Genomic DNA, 17,101 nt, shown 5'->3' with positions numbered 1-17,101 from the left:
TTTTATGTTTTAGATGTTTGCCCAAAACATTTTGGAGAAAACATAAAAATGAAGTACTCATTTACATACACAGTCCTGATAAATCGTACCTTCCATGTCCCCTTTTCTTTTCCCAGTGTGACTTCTCCCCCTCTCTACACCTTGGAATGTAACTCTGCTGTACTGGCCAAGTGCTACAGCTGAAACAGAACAGTATCTGGCTAAGCAGATGTGTGTCAACAACTAAACTCTGGAAAAAAAGATGTAACTCCAGCTTTCCCACTTAGCAACTGCAAGATCAACCACTCTGTGCCTCAGTGTCCTTTAAAATCGAGTTAATAACACTACTCAATTCAGAGAGCTGTGTGAGATGGTATATTAAAGAGTCCATAAGAGTGCAAGGCACATGGTCATGCAACATAAATCTTAGTTTTCTATTACAGTATTTATGGCATGTAGTATTCATACACAGCATTGCATTCACACATACATACAAACGTAAAACTGACATTTTCTTTTCTGTATCATGGTAACTACGTTATTTTCCTATGGTGTGTCCTTAGGTAATCTGCATTGCATATAAATTTACAAAATGTAACACCTATTTGATTCTTCTTTTCTCAGTATCTTAGTCACTCCCACTATACATTGTTACGAATTTGGAAACCTTGAGTTCATGTTTTAGGTCACAAAAATACACTTAAGGCTCTGCTGTTGTTGTTTTACTGTTTCAGGCTAACTAAAGACTGCTAAATTGTAAAGCCTTGCTTTATCCCTAGGAAACAGTCAAGATCTGAATTTTATACTAGTATCTATATCAACTGTGAACTGATCCTCTTTGATAGGAGTCTGATAAAATTGTCATGTTGTCCTAATTGATGTATTTTCCGTATCTTCATTTATGGTTACAGTTCATCACTATGTGAGCAACACACACACACACAACTTCTCTCTCTAACCTAAATATGGGATGGGAAGATAGCAAGGAAGTTACAGGATTTTCGGACCTTTCTACAGTGAATTGACAGTTTCTTTCTTTGGGTCCATTGTTTCAGACATTTTGGTATCAGCAATTCCAGTGATAGTATCTAGGAAGTTAGCTCCATACCACAGATTTTGCTAGGAAAATAAAAAGGTTATTTTTCCTTGGAAAGTAAAAACTACATATCCTAAGAAGTTTATAGTTCTTTTAGTGTAGGACCTATTTTCCTTGACTTGAGATTGTCAATTCCTTTGCAAAAAAAAAAAAAAAAAGAAAAGAAAAAAAAGAAAAAAAGAAAGTATTTACCATAAAAGGAGATCTTTGTGGTATGAAGTTTAAAGAAATAGGGTGTGACGTCTGATATTCATGACCATTATTTCTAAATACCATGTGTATGGCATTTATGATACTTTGTATTGTGATAAGGAAAGTATCTATTGCTTCCTGGATATTACTAGAATTTATAACACTTAAGTGTTTGTAATTGAATCATGTGCGTAAGATAAGTAAGTCTCTAAGAAGTTAAAGCCAGTCTATTGTCTGGGCTCAGAGACTGAGGAGTTAATAGCTTTATTAAAGATTATGAGACCCTCTGCCTCTGTGCATTTGGCTAAAAATATATATTTATACATATGGGTTGAATATATGTTATTTCTTAGGTAAGAAAAATAAAACATAAAATCTTTGACATATGAAATTAATTTATATGAACATATTTTTATGATATTCTATATTATACTATGTCATCTTATTTCTCTCGAGTGAGTAAAAATGGTCTTTTATAAAAAAGAATCTAAACCAGGGTAATGGAATTTAGCAAAAGTGTTTCAAGAATAAGGTTTGGGAGATTTGAGATCATTTGACAAATTTTCTGAGAATCTGAATTGAGCACACTTGTTCTGTTGAAATTTTTTCTTCAACATGTTATTTTCCTTTAGTAAGTATAGTATTAGAAATATATTAATTGAGGTTTTAGTCATTTCTTCAATAATCACATATATTTGCATGATTAATCACTAATTACAATAGTAAAATGATAATGCGGGTATACGTATGATTCTCAGTTTTCAACTTAATTGCTTCAGAGTTGGTGAACAAAAGTTTGGTTATTATAAATCACATTCTTATATCTTCAAGACACCAAATTATACATCTAGCTTATGCTCATGGATATTGTTTTCAAACTATAAAAGTCCAAAATTAAATTGTGACACACACACACAGAGAAAAAAATATTTATTAGGTATAGAAAGCCAAACCTAATATATTAGCCACCTAAGAACAAGAAAGGAAATCTAATACCAGAAATGAAGAGGATTATACATTTTTTAAATCATAAATATGAACAAGGCAGATATGTGCTTATTATAGTATAAATCATCAAAATCGGCACGAAAAATGTCAAATTACTGTAGCAGAAATTGTTAAAGTTGTTTGAGGATCAATTCCAGAAAGTTGTTCAGCTTAAGCTGTCTTCATGGAAGATTTTTCAAACCTTCCAGGGATTTATAATTGCCAAAGGATCTAAATTATTGCAGAGCACCACAAAGGAAGAAACTTTTTCTAATTCATTTTAAACGATTGACATATTTCTGATTTGAAAATCTGACACATAGGATAAAAAGAAAAAGCTGTCAATCCATCTCACTATTAGTAGCATTGCTAAAATTATAAATAGATCTTAGAAAATTAAATACAGTACTCTCTCAAAAGAATATTATATCCTGATTAAGTAACTGCCAACAATTGCTTTTGCCTCCACACAGTTCACAAGCTAAACATACTCCCATTATTAATGCCTCTCATCAAAATTGTGTGATTCCTCTCAGCAGTGATTGTTAAAGAAGAGGAGTAAATAGGGGAGTATATGGGTAGATTGCAAAAAGAAATGTACCTGTTGTGTGAATCCCCCAAGAGAGACACTGTCTCATGGTCCCCAGGAAATTAAGATTTAAAAGTGGTTCTATTTTCTTCTATGTTCTTTCTGTATTTTTTAATGCTTTTTAAAATGTATATATTTATAATCTGAAAAATTATATGCCGGAATACTCAGAAGAAAAACAAACAATCAAGCAAACAAGAACAACAAACCCAAACAAAAACATCATAAACATTCCAGCATGGGGATGTGACTGGTAGTCTCACTAAAGACCAGCCAACCAAGCTTAGACTGAAAATTTATATTCTCATAAATATTTCTGTCCAGACATGGCCATTCTTCATTGGTTCAAGAACCTTCAAGCTGCATTCAAATTAAGACCATCTGTCCACCAAATTTAAACTGCTGACCAGTGTCCTAAAACATCCAACAGTAAGATTTGATGCCTTACTCTAAAACTAGCTCAGACTGAGTTAATCAAGTCAGCACCAACCACAACCAGCTTACCAGTGTTCCTCTCAACTTGGTGCAGTGTTATCCAGGGTTAAAGGTTAAAGCCATTTGATCATCCTAAACACAAAATCTGTGTGGTCAATACTCTTAAAGTCTTCTTTATTAAGAAAAGAAATATCATCAGAGCCAACGATTAACCATTCAAGCCAATGAAAATGGGAACTTGTCTAAAACTGTGAAAGTACATTTTAATCAAATTGCTATATCAAGAGTTACTTGCAATAAAACTCATTTGAGTAGAGACACAATTTTCCTGAGTATAAAGACATGTAAATTATAAATTATATATACACTTGTACATACTAAACATGAATAAATGAATATATACATGTGAATATATATGTATGCCCATATGTTTGTATGTATGTGTGTGTACATATATAAAATTTAAAATACAATAGTTGCTTGTCAACTAGAGTCACCCTTACCCCAAAATATCTCATTTCATTGATTGTGGAAAGTCTAAATATCCTCCTAATGATTTCTGCAAGTTCTTTATTAAGAAAAGAAATGTCATCAGAGCAAAGGATTAACCAGTCCTTCTAGCTCTAACTTTCTGCCTCTTCTAAATTACTTTAATTCAGATGTCATCCTACAATCTCCAATTTTTGTGGTGTCTGTCCTGCGCTAACACAGAAGTATAACTTAGACTTTTCCATTAATTTTCATCAAAATAAAATAAAAAGCAAAACCAAAAACAAAACAAAAATAAAAAGCCACCTTCATGTAAGAAAACTGCAAATGTGCCTGACTCTAAAATAGTTCCTTAGCCCTTTACATTTACAAAACTGAGAGATCTAACTTTCTATCCTACTATAATGTCATAGTTCTTTGTTCTGTCCTTCCCCGTTCCCTTCTTCCCTCCCTGCATCTCTCTCTCACTTCTTCATTTTATGTCTCTCACTCCCTCTCTCCTTTTATACCTGATCTTCTCTACTCTTTTCTTGACTTTTCCCCTTCACCAGCAGATTGGCTATTACAGTAATTTCTGCGAGTTTAGTTCATGTTCTCAGGATCCTGTTTTCTACCTCAAGTAGCTAAATTAAACAATTTTCTCAGACAGTATCCTTCCTAAGAGAAATTCGGCAGTCAGCTGTTAAAAGATAATACATTTTTTTATCCCTACTACATTATATTTAGCCAAGTCTGTGCAAATGTAATTTTTCAAATTGTTCTTTCACCTTGATTAAAAAATCAAGCTTTCAACATCATGTAATAATAAATTATTCTGCATAAGACCTCTAAATTGACTCAAATCTAAAACCTGCTTTAGACTTATGAAAAATTATCAAAAAATTTTCAGTCTTATTGGAACTTATAATCATGCTCATGAATTCTGAACTTTATTTTTTAAACAGTTAGCTGTTGCATTCAGCAAATTATTTAAACTGTAACTTTGAAGACGTGGCGGGGGGGTTGTAGAAAAACTAAGAGTTCATGCTTGCTGTGTTCTATAAAGAATAAAGCAAAGAAAATTTGGCTTTGTTCTTCTTCAAAAAATCCCCCACACAATTAATATGTGTTTATGTAGATGGTTGAAGAATGTCCATTTACAGTTTAAGGGAGAAAATTAAAATAAATTCTGGCTCAAAATCACTTCTTAGGAAACAGGCTGCTACTGCCACCTGGGGGAGATTCTTTCCGCTTCATTCAAGAAACCCAATGTGCTTATCAGATGAAGGAAGCCAGTTCATGCTTTCCTTGTCATAGCCACACAGAAAGAAGACTTTTTAACTCTCTGCCCATGAAGTCATAAGACATTCCAGATGTCTCCAAGTTTCTTTCACCCAGAAATACGTATTTCATCGACTTTTTGAGAAATACAAGAGAAGACGAATCATACTATAGCCATACTACTTAAAGCACCAAGAAAATATTTTGAATTAGTATGGGTAATACACTAAGAAGTAGAAAAAATAAAATTTGAGTTTTCAATAAGAAAATAAAACCCGTGGCTCCAGTGGCTCAATCGGTTAGCGCGCGGTACTTATAAGAAAATAAAACTCAAGTTGTTAAGAAAAAAATGTATTTGACTTCAAGTTCTAGTTAATTGTACTCCTTTCCTTAAATATACTCTCATTAATTGATATGAAAGCTGCATGTGCCAATATAATCATCCCAGTGGTTTCATAAATTAGGATAAAATAATGCATTTTATTATATGAATATAGCAAAAAGAATTATCTTAAAAAAATTGAACAGTATTATGAACTACATACTGATGTGAAGTCATGATCTAGTTGCAGATCATGAAAAAAATTGTAATCATTGCTATAGAATATCTAATTTCTGTTTAATACCCATCTTGCATTTCTTTATGCTATAAATAAGTTGTTACCTATAAGAAATGCACTAAATAAAAAAATACTAAAAATAGAATGTTTCAGTACCTGTTAAAATTACAAGTCTGTCAGATGTCATAAAATAGTCAGTGCTGATTAGGGGAAGACAACTAATCATTTATTAAGAGGCTATCTGGTAATAGATTAACTAAATAAAATACACATGGTGTCAGTCCCAGAGTGGTACAATAACGCTATCAGAAGGTGAAAGTTCATATGAAAGAACAGCTGTGCCAGGGCAAGAGACGTCTTTGTGGAGAAAGCATTTTCAAGACTGGAAAAGGTAAGTGAAATATAGCAAATGGATTGGGATTGCATAATTAATTTTCTGAAAACATTACACCGCTGATTTAGGAGTAAAAAGAAATTGACTGCATCTCACTGCAGTTGACACCACTGAATGAGCTGGGAGAGCTAGTGTGAACTGGGGGAACCTACAAAATGAGTGTCTTTTTATGGAGGTATGAAGCTCCTACAAGGTGTTCATATTAGGGTGTGGGTATAATGGAGTGAGGGACGTTAAAGGACAAGAAGGACCTGCAGTACTTAAAACTGTGTAGTAAAGTTACAAGATATAAGCAAAAATAATAAATGTGCAATATTAAAATGTCTTTATTTCTGAATCAGCAGCGTGGTCAGTTTTAGCAATTGGCAAGTAACTCTGCTTATAAATCTAGTGAAAATGATCAATAACCTTAAAATGCTATAGGGGGCTTATGCTGTGTACAAAGGATCAGCCACTCTACGGGTATTATACATGGAATAGAGTCTCCCAAGATTCTCCTTCCTTCTAACTGAGCTGCCCAATGTGTTAGGCTTGACTTTCTTCATTAAAGAGCCAACACTAACACTAATGAACCATAGAGATGATTTGTTAATTATTTTATAACAGAATTACAAGGAGTTTTTATTTTCACCAATGTTCCCTGGTTGTAAAAAAAAATTTGGTAAACAGAAGTCGTCTTTAACATTATTTATATTTCATAGGAAAGAAGCATTCAGGAAATCGGGAAGGATGATTTTTTGCAGATACCACTTGTGTATTCAGGCAGTAGGTCAGGAAGTGGGAAGATGGGGGATGTTAAAAATGCAAGAAGGGTTGTTTCTTCCACTATTCTATTCTTACTTTTCCAATAGTGAATAACCTTTAAATACTACTGCTAGCTTTGCCCCTGAGCTCAGGAACTTCAACACCTTTTCCTAAACCAACTCACCTATCACATTGATGAGTTAACATATTTCTCCTAAACATGATTTATATGATCTTCATGTAATTTGGGATTTTTTTCCCTCATTTTCTGCAATTACTGTTTCCTAAATCCTTCCTTATCTGTATTTGACTTCTCTCCCTTCTCATTGTAAACTACTGATATTATTTCCACATTCCCTTCTGTCACTGGGGCATCTCCGCTTTAGTGGAGCAGTCCTCCTCCATGCTTTAGTCACTACAAATGAAGGGAAAACAAATCCTACTTGGAGTGCAACCAGGCCAGGTAAGAAACCTTACACTGGGGGAATGTAGAAGCCTCATTATGCATGCTATGCCTTTGTTTTCCAACAGCCATGACAGACCCCAACAAGGTAATCATCAACGTGGCCCTCTTTGGCATGACTCAGAGTGGGAAAAGTTCTGCTGGAAACATTCTGCTGGGAAGCACAGATTTTCACAGCAGCTTTGCTCCCTGTTCTGTGACCACATGTTGTAGCCTGGGCCGCAGTTGTCACCTCCATAGCTTCATGCGTCGAGGGGGTCGAGAGGTAACCCTGCAAGTCCAAGTGTTGGACACTCCAGGTTATCCACACAGCACGCTGAGCAAGAAGCATGTGAAACAGGAAGTTAAAGAGGCTCTGGCACATCACTTCGGACAAGAGGGTCTCCACCTTGCACTCCTGGTTCAGAGAGCAGATGTACCTTTCTGTGGGCAGGAAGTAACTGACCCAGTCCAGATGATCCAGGTAATACTAAGATGCAATTGCACTAATGCCATTAGTACCTCTTGGAGGGCATTATCCTAATAGTAAAGAACCATGAACTGGTAAAAATAATAATTTAAACAACTAAGTGTTGGTCACCTAGGAATAGTAAAATTATTTGATTTTCCCAAGTCATTTTTATGACTTCCTTCAGAGGAACCCAATCAGTCATTTTACAACTGGTTCGTAGAAAAAAAAATGAGATATTAAATTTCAGAGGTTAACCAAGCCTCAAACCCCTGGAACAAAAAACCCAAATAAGTTTGCAAAATGTTGTCCCTGGACTGTCTGCATCAGAATCAACTGGGCTGTTTGTTAAAGAAGATTGATCCAAAACGTGCTGAAACAGACTCCCAGGAGTGGAGCCTGCATATCTGCATTTTCATAACTTTCCATGCATTTCTCAAAAACAGTCAGGTCTTAGAACCACTGAACTTAAACGCTGACTTGCATCCATTCAGCATCAAAGGGACAATCTCTTATAGTTGACCAAGAAATGGGTGCTCATTCACTGACTTGGTCATTGAACACTCTACTGAGCATCTGAACAGTGCTTAATGACCGGTAAATGAGACACGAGCCCTTCCTTCAGAAAGTTTACAGTCTAGAAGAGGAAAATTAGATAAACAAATCAGAAAAAGATAACGCATTAAGTGCCAAAGCAGTATAGTGAATGAGAGGGGGCTTCATAAGACTTAAGTCATAGTGAGCATTCAAGGGAGAGTTATGCATTCTTTACAGGAAAACAATTTGGAACTTCAGATTCTTTGCTTGCCTTATCAGCTGTAGCATAAGTGACTGCTCCATTCTAGCCATAAGAAGACCACAGGGACCTCAGGTTGAGCATAAATAACACATGCCACCTTTCCCTGGTGATCTATTCCTGTTTGTTTGTTTGTTCATTCGTTATAGGTCACTAAGTTGGAGACTTATTCAGCCAGTCTCCAGGAGAGGAGCTGGATAAGAGGCCTGTGCATGACCACAGCTAGGAGATGGAGGGAGTTGGGAGTTTGTGTGTGTATGTGTGTGTGTGTACGTGTGTGTGTATGATGTGTGGACTTACTAACAATAGTCCACACAGTCCTGTGTAGACTATTACTAACAATTCCTGGAAACTGTTCACTGAGCTGCTCTATTCAATCTGTGGATTTCTTCATCTGAGTCAATCTAAATATAGCTGCTGGACTTCACTAGTATTACTCAGGAACCTCAATGAGTCACTGAGCTCAGAGACGCCAGGTCTACTAGAAGCTCCACAGTTAAACTTTATACAGAATGGTGATCAGATCTTTTCTGTTCAAGTAGAACTTGTAAAAATGCTGCTCTTCTTTTGGTTCAGTCTCAGCTTATACTGACGTAGTCCCTGTGACAGCCCAGAAAGATAGTTACTTTGTTTTAATGAAGATTTTTTTCCCTTCAACTAGAAAAGATACTTCTACCTGACAGATAAACACATTGTTTTTTGGTAACTGTGTATTTTTCTAAAAATGAGAAAAAATGCCATATGTATAATCACAAGAAACTAGTGGAAAAATCAGGGTGACAAGAGCATTAAAAAAAAGTCCTCATCATGCAACTCCTGAAAAACCAGGGACCTGCTATAAAAAAGTAAAGAAGAATAGATGATTGCAATTAAGAAACAATATGGGATCTAAGAAAGCCCAAAACCTCCTCCAAATTGTGAAAGCCTGTATTTCAAACAATGTTTCTGGTAGAAATCAAGTGGTGGGAAGCCTGCATCCATTACATCAGTATAATCTTTAGACAGTTCTTAAACATTCATTTAAACCTATTATTAAGTAAACATTTAGCTGAGGCTATAAATGGATATAATTCAGTAAATTCAGTAAACATATAAACAATTCTTTTTCAAAAGCTACCCTGACTCTCTCCATATGTCTCAATATTTTTCCCTACCATGAACCTATGCTGAGCCCAAAAGGTTCTTATAAATGATATACATTTTGAAAATAAGTTTTACTAGTTTTAGGATATAGGACAATAATATCTGTGAGGCTTTTTATACATGTGAACTCAATTCCTACATGTCTTTGGTCTTTTAAAACAATGTTTGGCATATAGTCTTCTCTTACAGCTGCCTTCCAAATCAGTGTGCAATTCAGGAATTGAAGGCAGCGAGGAGATGAGCTACGGCAAAGCTCAGATCCCAAATATTTCTTTCTGGAATAAATAACTTGTCTCTCAAGAAAATCAGCAGCCAAGGTTTAATAATCTTGAGTGGCCTATGATCCCTGGGAGCACTGCAGACCTATTCCTGGGTTCTGCTACAGTCTTTAATTGATGGTCACTTAAGCACAGGCTGGCTGTTTATGATCTTCCTGAAAGTGCCTCAGATGCTGGTGGCAGCCATCTGTATGTGCTCACAGACTGGAAGCAGTTGCAGAATGTCTGAATATTCAACAGGACCAGCAGCTGTTAGGAAGGAGCAAGAAGCTGTTAGGTCCTCAGGTTTCAGGCACATTGTGGATTTCTTTTTCTTCCTGGCTGATGCAAAATGGAGAATGGAGTGCCTGCCTTTTTTCTTTTACCCCTTTGCAGGGGCACTAACTGGTTCTGTGGAAAGAGTCTACCAAGCCAGAGTCAGAGAAGTAGCTTCTTCTTTCCCGTGCCTCCCTGCTGTCTCTTTAAATATCTTCCCCAATCTGTACTTTAATATTTTGCAGAGGAGTTATATGCTGCCGGCTGTGACGATGGTAACATTTTCCCCAAATGATCCCTTTTTCTTTATTTTTGTTAGGCCTGTATTAATTTACAGTAAAATGATGGAGATATCAGTGAGTCATATCCCCAAAATCGAGAAATAGAAGGAAGAATTTATTTGAATGTTATCTGGAATCTCATTTAAATGTTTACAAACCCACAAATAATGAATCAGAGAAGATATAATATAGTCACCTCAAGGAAAGAGCTAGCATACAGCCAAGCTGCACTAGGAATTGAGCCTAGGTATTGCCTACCGTCCATTTCCCCCCCTCCCCACTATTATGGTATTATGTATTATTACTGTGTACAAGCAAGTTTCAAGCATGTACTTTTATTTCATAATCAACAACTGAACTGTTGATGTTGCAGACGAATGTGTTTACAAAAAGCTCAGAAAAGCCAATTCAGAGCCTGAAAATACTAAATTAAGATTATGGGTTTAGTTGTTAGAATTTAGTTTTAAAACAGGCCTAATTACTTTATAGCTGTATGACTATAAATGTTACTAAAACTTTCTTGGTTTCAGTTCCTTACTTGTAATATGGAGATAATTTTATGTATGTTAAAGAGTTCTGAACATTATATTTAATAAATACATCATGCTCAGCATTGCACCTGCTTACAGAAGGTCACAGAAAATGGTAAAGTATTACTAGTATTGTTATTGTTATGATCACTACCGAGATTGTGAATGAGCACTCATTCAAATGAACTACTATATACGGGCAAGATAGCATAGAGATTAAGAGATGGGTTCTAAAGTATTCAAGTCTTAGCTACTTATTTGCTTTGTGATCTTGGGCAAGTAACTTCTCTAAACTTCATTGGTAAGCTGAGAAAGACAGTAGTGTATACTTCATTGGGTTACTTGTGGGATTAATACCCTATTAACAGTAAATGATATAGCTTAGGCACAGACACGTGGCAAGTGCACAGCAAATAGCTCTGGTCATTATTATTTTGTTGTTAGTATTTGTCTTATCCTAAAATTAGGAAATGGTGTTTTTTAGGTTTATCCTGGTAGACTTCAGAAGAAAATAGAATAAAATCAAGTTTACATGGTCCTGATTTATAACCATAAGAAGTAACTTTTTTATTAATTTAGAAAAAAATCTGGAAAAATCCTCACTGGCTTAGTATGGTTAAACTGAAAAGCCCCAATTTAGTGGGAAATACAGGGGACCTTGGTTCCAGATCCAAACTTGCCAGTCATCAGTCCTATGACTTTGGCCAAGTCATTTGACACCACAAGTCCTCAATATCATCATCTGTAAAAAGAGGCAGTTTATACAGATGATCTCTGAGGTTGAATATTCTCTGGATCTGACCTAATGAGAAATTATCATTCAGCTTTGGCTCTCTGAAAAGGAACATGTAATGTTTTAAGTGGGGTGAGAGTAAGGGAATAGCATAAAGTATTAAAAAAAGTGGTCCTTATTGTCCTTCTGTTCCATGATAATTTTTTTTCTCAGTTGATGTCATAGTTGGCTTTTCTTTTTTTTTTTTTTTTTTAGTTTCCCCCTAAAAAGTCCAGATGCTATGATTTCATCAACCACAAACAAATGGGGCAGGGCTGGTGAGGTCCTGGGAAAATGAACGTAGTTCCTGGATAACAAAGTTTATATCCTAACCAGTTGTCCCAAAAGGACTAAATGGACTCATACCCATTAGCGCTCAGAAAGCAAACAATTCATGATTGATTGTAAAATTTTCATCTAGCTTAGTACTATATTTAAATTATTAACACCAGATAACTTACATTAACTTATCTTGCTTTTGGATTTTTACGTGAGGTATCAATCAACTGTAATTATTCTTTCTCTGGGTCCATAGAGAACATGTTTGGCCACTGATATGAAGACTATTCAGCAAGCAACACTACTTTCAAATACTCAACTATTTTCTGGACAAAATTGACTTAAAGATTTTAAGCTAAATCAACCACTCTCTTCTGGTTTTGGCAGTAATTCAAAAGTGTAATTTCTCTCACAGTTTAAGATATGAGCATCCTTTCGTAAATAATTATAAATATGTAAAAACTTCCCAGTGGCTGAACACATGGACTTTAAAGTGGCATGGAGCTTACAAATCTATTTTCCTTAGGTGCTTTTACTCATTTTCTCTGAATAAGAGTGTGGTTTAAATTACGGGAAATGTCTGGTGGAGACCAAAAGGGAACATGTTAATGTTACAAAACAGAAAAACAGGAACAAAAGAAATACTACGAAAGTTAAACCATTTACTTCATTAAGTACTAACCTAGAAAGAAAATAATTCTGTGTTGTGATATATAACTCAAGAAAGGACTGTTTATGCAAAATAGTTTATTTAACGTGCGCTTTTATTGTAGCAATACTATATTTCAAAAATATTTAAGGAGGCAAATACCTTATCCATTAAGTCACTGGGGCTCAAAAATATTTAATAACAAGTCTACACATCAGCCAATATATATCTAAGGGTAAGTTTGGGATGGCTCTCAAGGAGTTAAGAGCAGTAGCTATTTAATAATTTGCATGAAAACATTTTGATACTTGACAATCAGTGTGACCATATTCATAATGTACTTGGTGAATATCAGGTCTGGCTCTAAATTTGATAAACTTTCAGAGATAAGAGTGATTGAAGATCAATAGCTGTACTTGTTTAGAAATAAAATCTTAATGCTGTACAATCTCAATCATGCTTGATTACATTAATTCCTTTGTTAATTCCTATGTATTTTTTAAGAATCTGGTCACTGCATCATCACATGCAAGGCACTTTGTCTGATCTTTCCTTTTTACTCCTACTTCCCACCTCCACCCCAAAATGGGCAAAATGCTCACCTCTATAGTACTAACATAATTTCTATCAGATTTGCAATTGAAACAAATTCAAAGTATTTCTTCCCTGTCTGTCTCCCTTTCTAATTCAGCACACAAAAATCTCCACTAAATGTAAACAGAATATGTCTGTCTTGTTTCACACCCGTCCCTACCACGTAGAACATGCCTACAACAAAGTAGACCCTCAATAAATATTTGCAAAAGGAATAAATCATCTAAAGTGCTTTATAAAATTCAAATTCCAGGATCTAGCCCTAATGGTTCTAATGCATTTTTAGAAAGCCTCACAGGTGATTCTGATGCAAATGATTCAGGGATCACTGTATTCCCAGAACCCAGATCTAATATACTTAGTACTGTATTAATTTTTGTAGTCACTTGCATTAGTTTGCTAGGGTTGCTGTAACAAAGTACCACAATATCGGTATTTACTGTCTTTCAGTTCTGGAGGCTAGAAGGCTGAAATCAAGGTGTTGTCAGGGTTGGCTCCTTCTGAGGGCTGTGAGAGATCTGTTCCAGGCTTCCTTCTTTGGCTTGTAGATGGCTATCTTCATGTACGAATGGCACTCTCCTGGGACTTGCGTCTTTGCCCAAGTTTCCCTTTTTTATAAGGACACCAATCATACTAGACAGGGACTTGCCCTAATGACCTTAGCTTAATAAATTATGTTTGCAATGACTCTATTTCCAAATAAGATCACATTCGGAAGAACTAGGGATCAGAATTTCTACACATGAGTTTGGGGGAGGATGCAATTCAACCCATAACATCACTGTTCATTTACTTTGCAACTCTGTGACTCCTCTTCCAGCAGAGATCTGTTACAGTATACTGAGTATACAACAAACTCTAAAGAGGTCTGCTAATTTTGCTATGTTACCATTAGGCAAAACGGGATGTTGACATTATATGAATACTAATTTTTTAAACAATTATTTTTTAATGTTTAGAATCTTTCTATTACAATAATTATTCCCTAACATACTGATCGTGAAACTTTAAGCAGGGTATTTTTAGGAGGAATAGAAATATGCAGTTATTCTATGGTGGGTATACGTAGACAAATTTTGAACAGATATGATGAAAAATTTTGTGCCTATTCCTTGAAAGAGTCCCTCTGAAGAGAAAATAGAAAGTCTAGACTACAGGCAAATTCGTGGTGATAAACTGCAAAAGAAAAAAAAAAAAGAAGAAGAAGAAGTTTTACAAAGATTAAATATACTTCAAAACCAAACCCTGAAAAGAAATAAATAGAACCCTAAGCCTTCTATTTGAGATGATAATGAGGGTCTAAATTCCAAATTAATTTAACAGATGTTTACTGAGAATTTACAATGTGCTGAAAGCTTTGATTGATATGGAAAGACATGAATCTTGCCTTCAAAGAGTTCACTATGAAGTTGTAAAAACTGATGTATAAATAAATGACTCTGATAAAAGCCAGACTGTATCAGTTGTAATTGGTAACCATGATTGTGATGTTTCTAATTTTAAATGTTTTGTCCCATAGTTCTCATGAGTATTTTCATGTTAGATTTACATATCCAGATTCCTTCCTTCCTTACTCCCGATTGCCTGCCTTCTTGCCTTCCTTCCTTCCTTTCTCCTTTCTTCCTTTTCTGTTTTCTTACTTATTTCATTCTTTTTGTCTTTCTTTTCAATTTTTCAATATTATAAATTCTAATCCTGTATTTTTTATGTACATTGAAAATGATTTCCCAGACTGTCTTTCAATATTTTCAATAATTTTTGAAAACCAGGGTTCATGTTAATACATATAACTCAAAGTCTGTAAGTCAGTTTGCCAGCATCATAATGGAGATAATAATAGTATCTCCCACAAAGAATTGCATTAAGCTTCAAATGAGGTAAAGCATGTAAAGTGCTTAGCATAATATCTGGCACTAAATGTTAGTTTTTCTCCCTTCTTTCTTTCTTCTGATTATTAGAAGTCTTGGTGTTTCTTATTATGTTTATTCCTAGGCATTTTGTATTTTTCTTGCTATAAACTGGTAGTAGTTTTGGAAATATTTTGGTAATAGTATGACTCGGAATGGAGGGAATGCTATTTTGTTGTCACGTTGTGATTTCATATAACTTTGGAAATATCCAAAAAAGTTCAAAGGTTATTTCTAGATGCCTTTCATATTACATGAACAATTTGCCACACGCTGTTACTTCTGCTTTATATCAGCTTATATTCACTAATCAAACAAGAATTTATTACATAACCAGCTTCCACATATTACTAAAACAAAGGAATGCCACTCTTCAGTGTTTTTCAACCACGTTAGAGGAAGTCATCAGATAAATTGTGTTCCATTTTAAGCATGTGAATTCAGGAAGATGAGAATCATAGTAATATTATTTTGTGGTTCTTCCAAATCACCAAATGTATTTTTATCTTAGCTTTTCCATTACATGTCACCTGATTAATCAATAGATTCTTAACAGATTATGTAATTTCATATCTTTAGTAGATGCTTGTAATGATAATGATAACATATTTCTACAAAAAGTAAAAGATAAAACAATTCCCTTGACCAAGGTCCTCTGACTTAAATTCAGTGGCTTTAATGGAGTCAGGTAGTCAGACAAGTATAAGTGGAGCCAGATAGTCAGACAAGTATAAATGATTACTGAATGTTGAAAAATCTATGCAGCAATGCAGTTTTGAGGTTGTGTATATATCAATTATCATAGCAAAATAACAGAGAGAATTTAATTATCTGTTTAATCCTGCCTTTTTCAGAAAGTCAAGCCCTTTCCCTCCATTTGCTTACAATACTTGACCCTGTCTTCATTTCCTACTTCGTATATCAGCTTTCAGAAACATAATAATATGGATCTGCTGGCTATCTATATTGGACCATAATAAATCCTTTGCTCATGTTTGAGGAATATAGTTCAAGTTCAATAGCTATTTAACTTCTCTCTTTCAGGAACTTCTTGGGCATGCTTGGATGAATTACACAGCCATTCTTTTTACCCATGCAGAAAAAATAGAAGAGGCTGGGTTTACTGAAGATAAATATGTACATGAGGCCTCTGATACCCTGATAACACTGCTAAATTCTATTCAGCACAAATATATTTTCCAGTATAAAAAAGGAAAATCACTCAATGAACAACGAATGAAAATCTTAGAAAGAATCATGGAATTTATAAAAAAGAATTGTTACCAAGTTCTTACCTTTAAATGAAATTTAGGTGAAAGGAACGGAGCATTGGGTATCGGAGTCAGAAGCCTAGCTACAAAGAATGCCTTTATTGACATGAATGTGAACCATAAGTATCCTGATATGCTGCTGGTGAGAGTGTACATTGGTATAACCACTTGGAAAACTGGAAGCTAAAAAAAACATCAATGATTCCAGATTTCTAATGCAAATCCCATGACATAGCAATTGCACTCCTGAGTATATATCCAACATAAATGTGTATATTTGTGTACTAGAAGACACGTATGTACAATAATGTTCATGGAACTACTATTCAAAAGCTAAACATACAGAGTATTCAGATGTCTATTAATAGTAGAATGGTTAAGTAAATTGTGGTACGTTCCCACAGTGGGATATTAGAATAAGCAAGCTCAACTCTGTGTAACAATACCAGTGAATTGCTCAAACACAATGTTGAAAAATAAGCTAGACATAAAAGAGTCCATGATTCCATGTGCAGAAAGTTCAAAAACAGTAAAACAATTGTAATCTAAACTACTGTGATGGTAGAAGTGCTGGAAATCGGGAGAGTGGTTAACCCGAGGGAGGGGATTGTGAGTGAAAGGTTACACTTGGTGTGGCTTCTGAGATTCTGGTCATGTTCTTTTGTTCTCTTGATTTGGAGCCTGGTTTCACAGGATTTGTTCACTTTGTG

At 35.0% G+C, this 17,101-nt stretch overlaps 1 protein-coding gene across 1 annotated transcript; it reads left to right on the top strand.

Annotated features, from left to right (window-relative positions):
• The first annotated feature begins 7,258 nt into the window (after positions 1–7,258).
• Positions 7,259–16,425, top strand: GIMD1 (GIMAP family P-loop NTPase domain containing 1). The gene is made up of 2 exons (XM_025386797.1): positions 7,259–7,651; positions 16,165–16,425. Exons 1-2 carry the CDS (start codon positions 7,259–7,261, stop codon positions 16,423–16,425), a joined length of 654 nt encoding a protein of 217 aa, XP_025242582.1.
• Positions 16,426–17,101: the final 676 nt, after the last annotated feature.

Source organism: Theropithecus gelada, chromosome 5, assembly GCF_003255815.1.
Source record: "Theropithecus gelada isolate Dixy chromosome 5, Tgel_1.0, whole genome shotgun sequence".
Lineage (NCBI taxonomy): Eukaryota > Metazoa > Chordata > Mammalia > Primates > Cercopithecidae > Theropithecus > Theropithecus gelada.
This window is presented reverse-complemented; position numbering and strand designations above follow the sequence as displayed.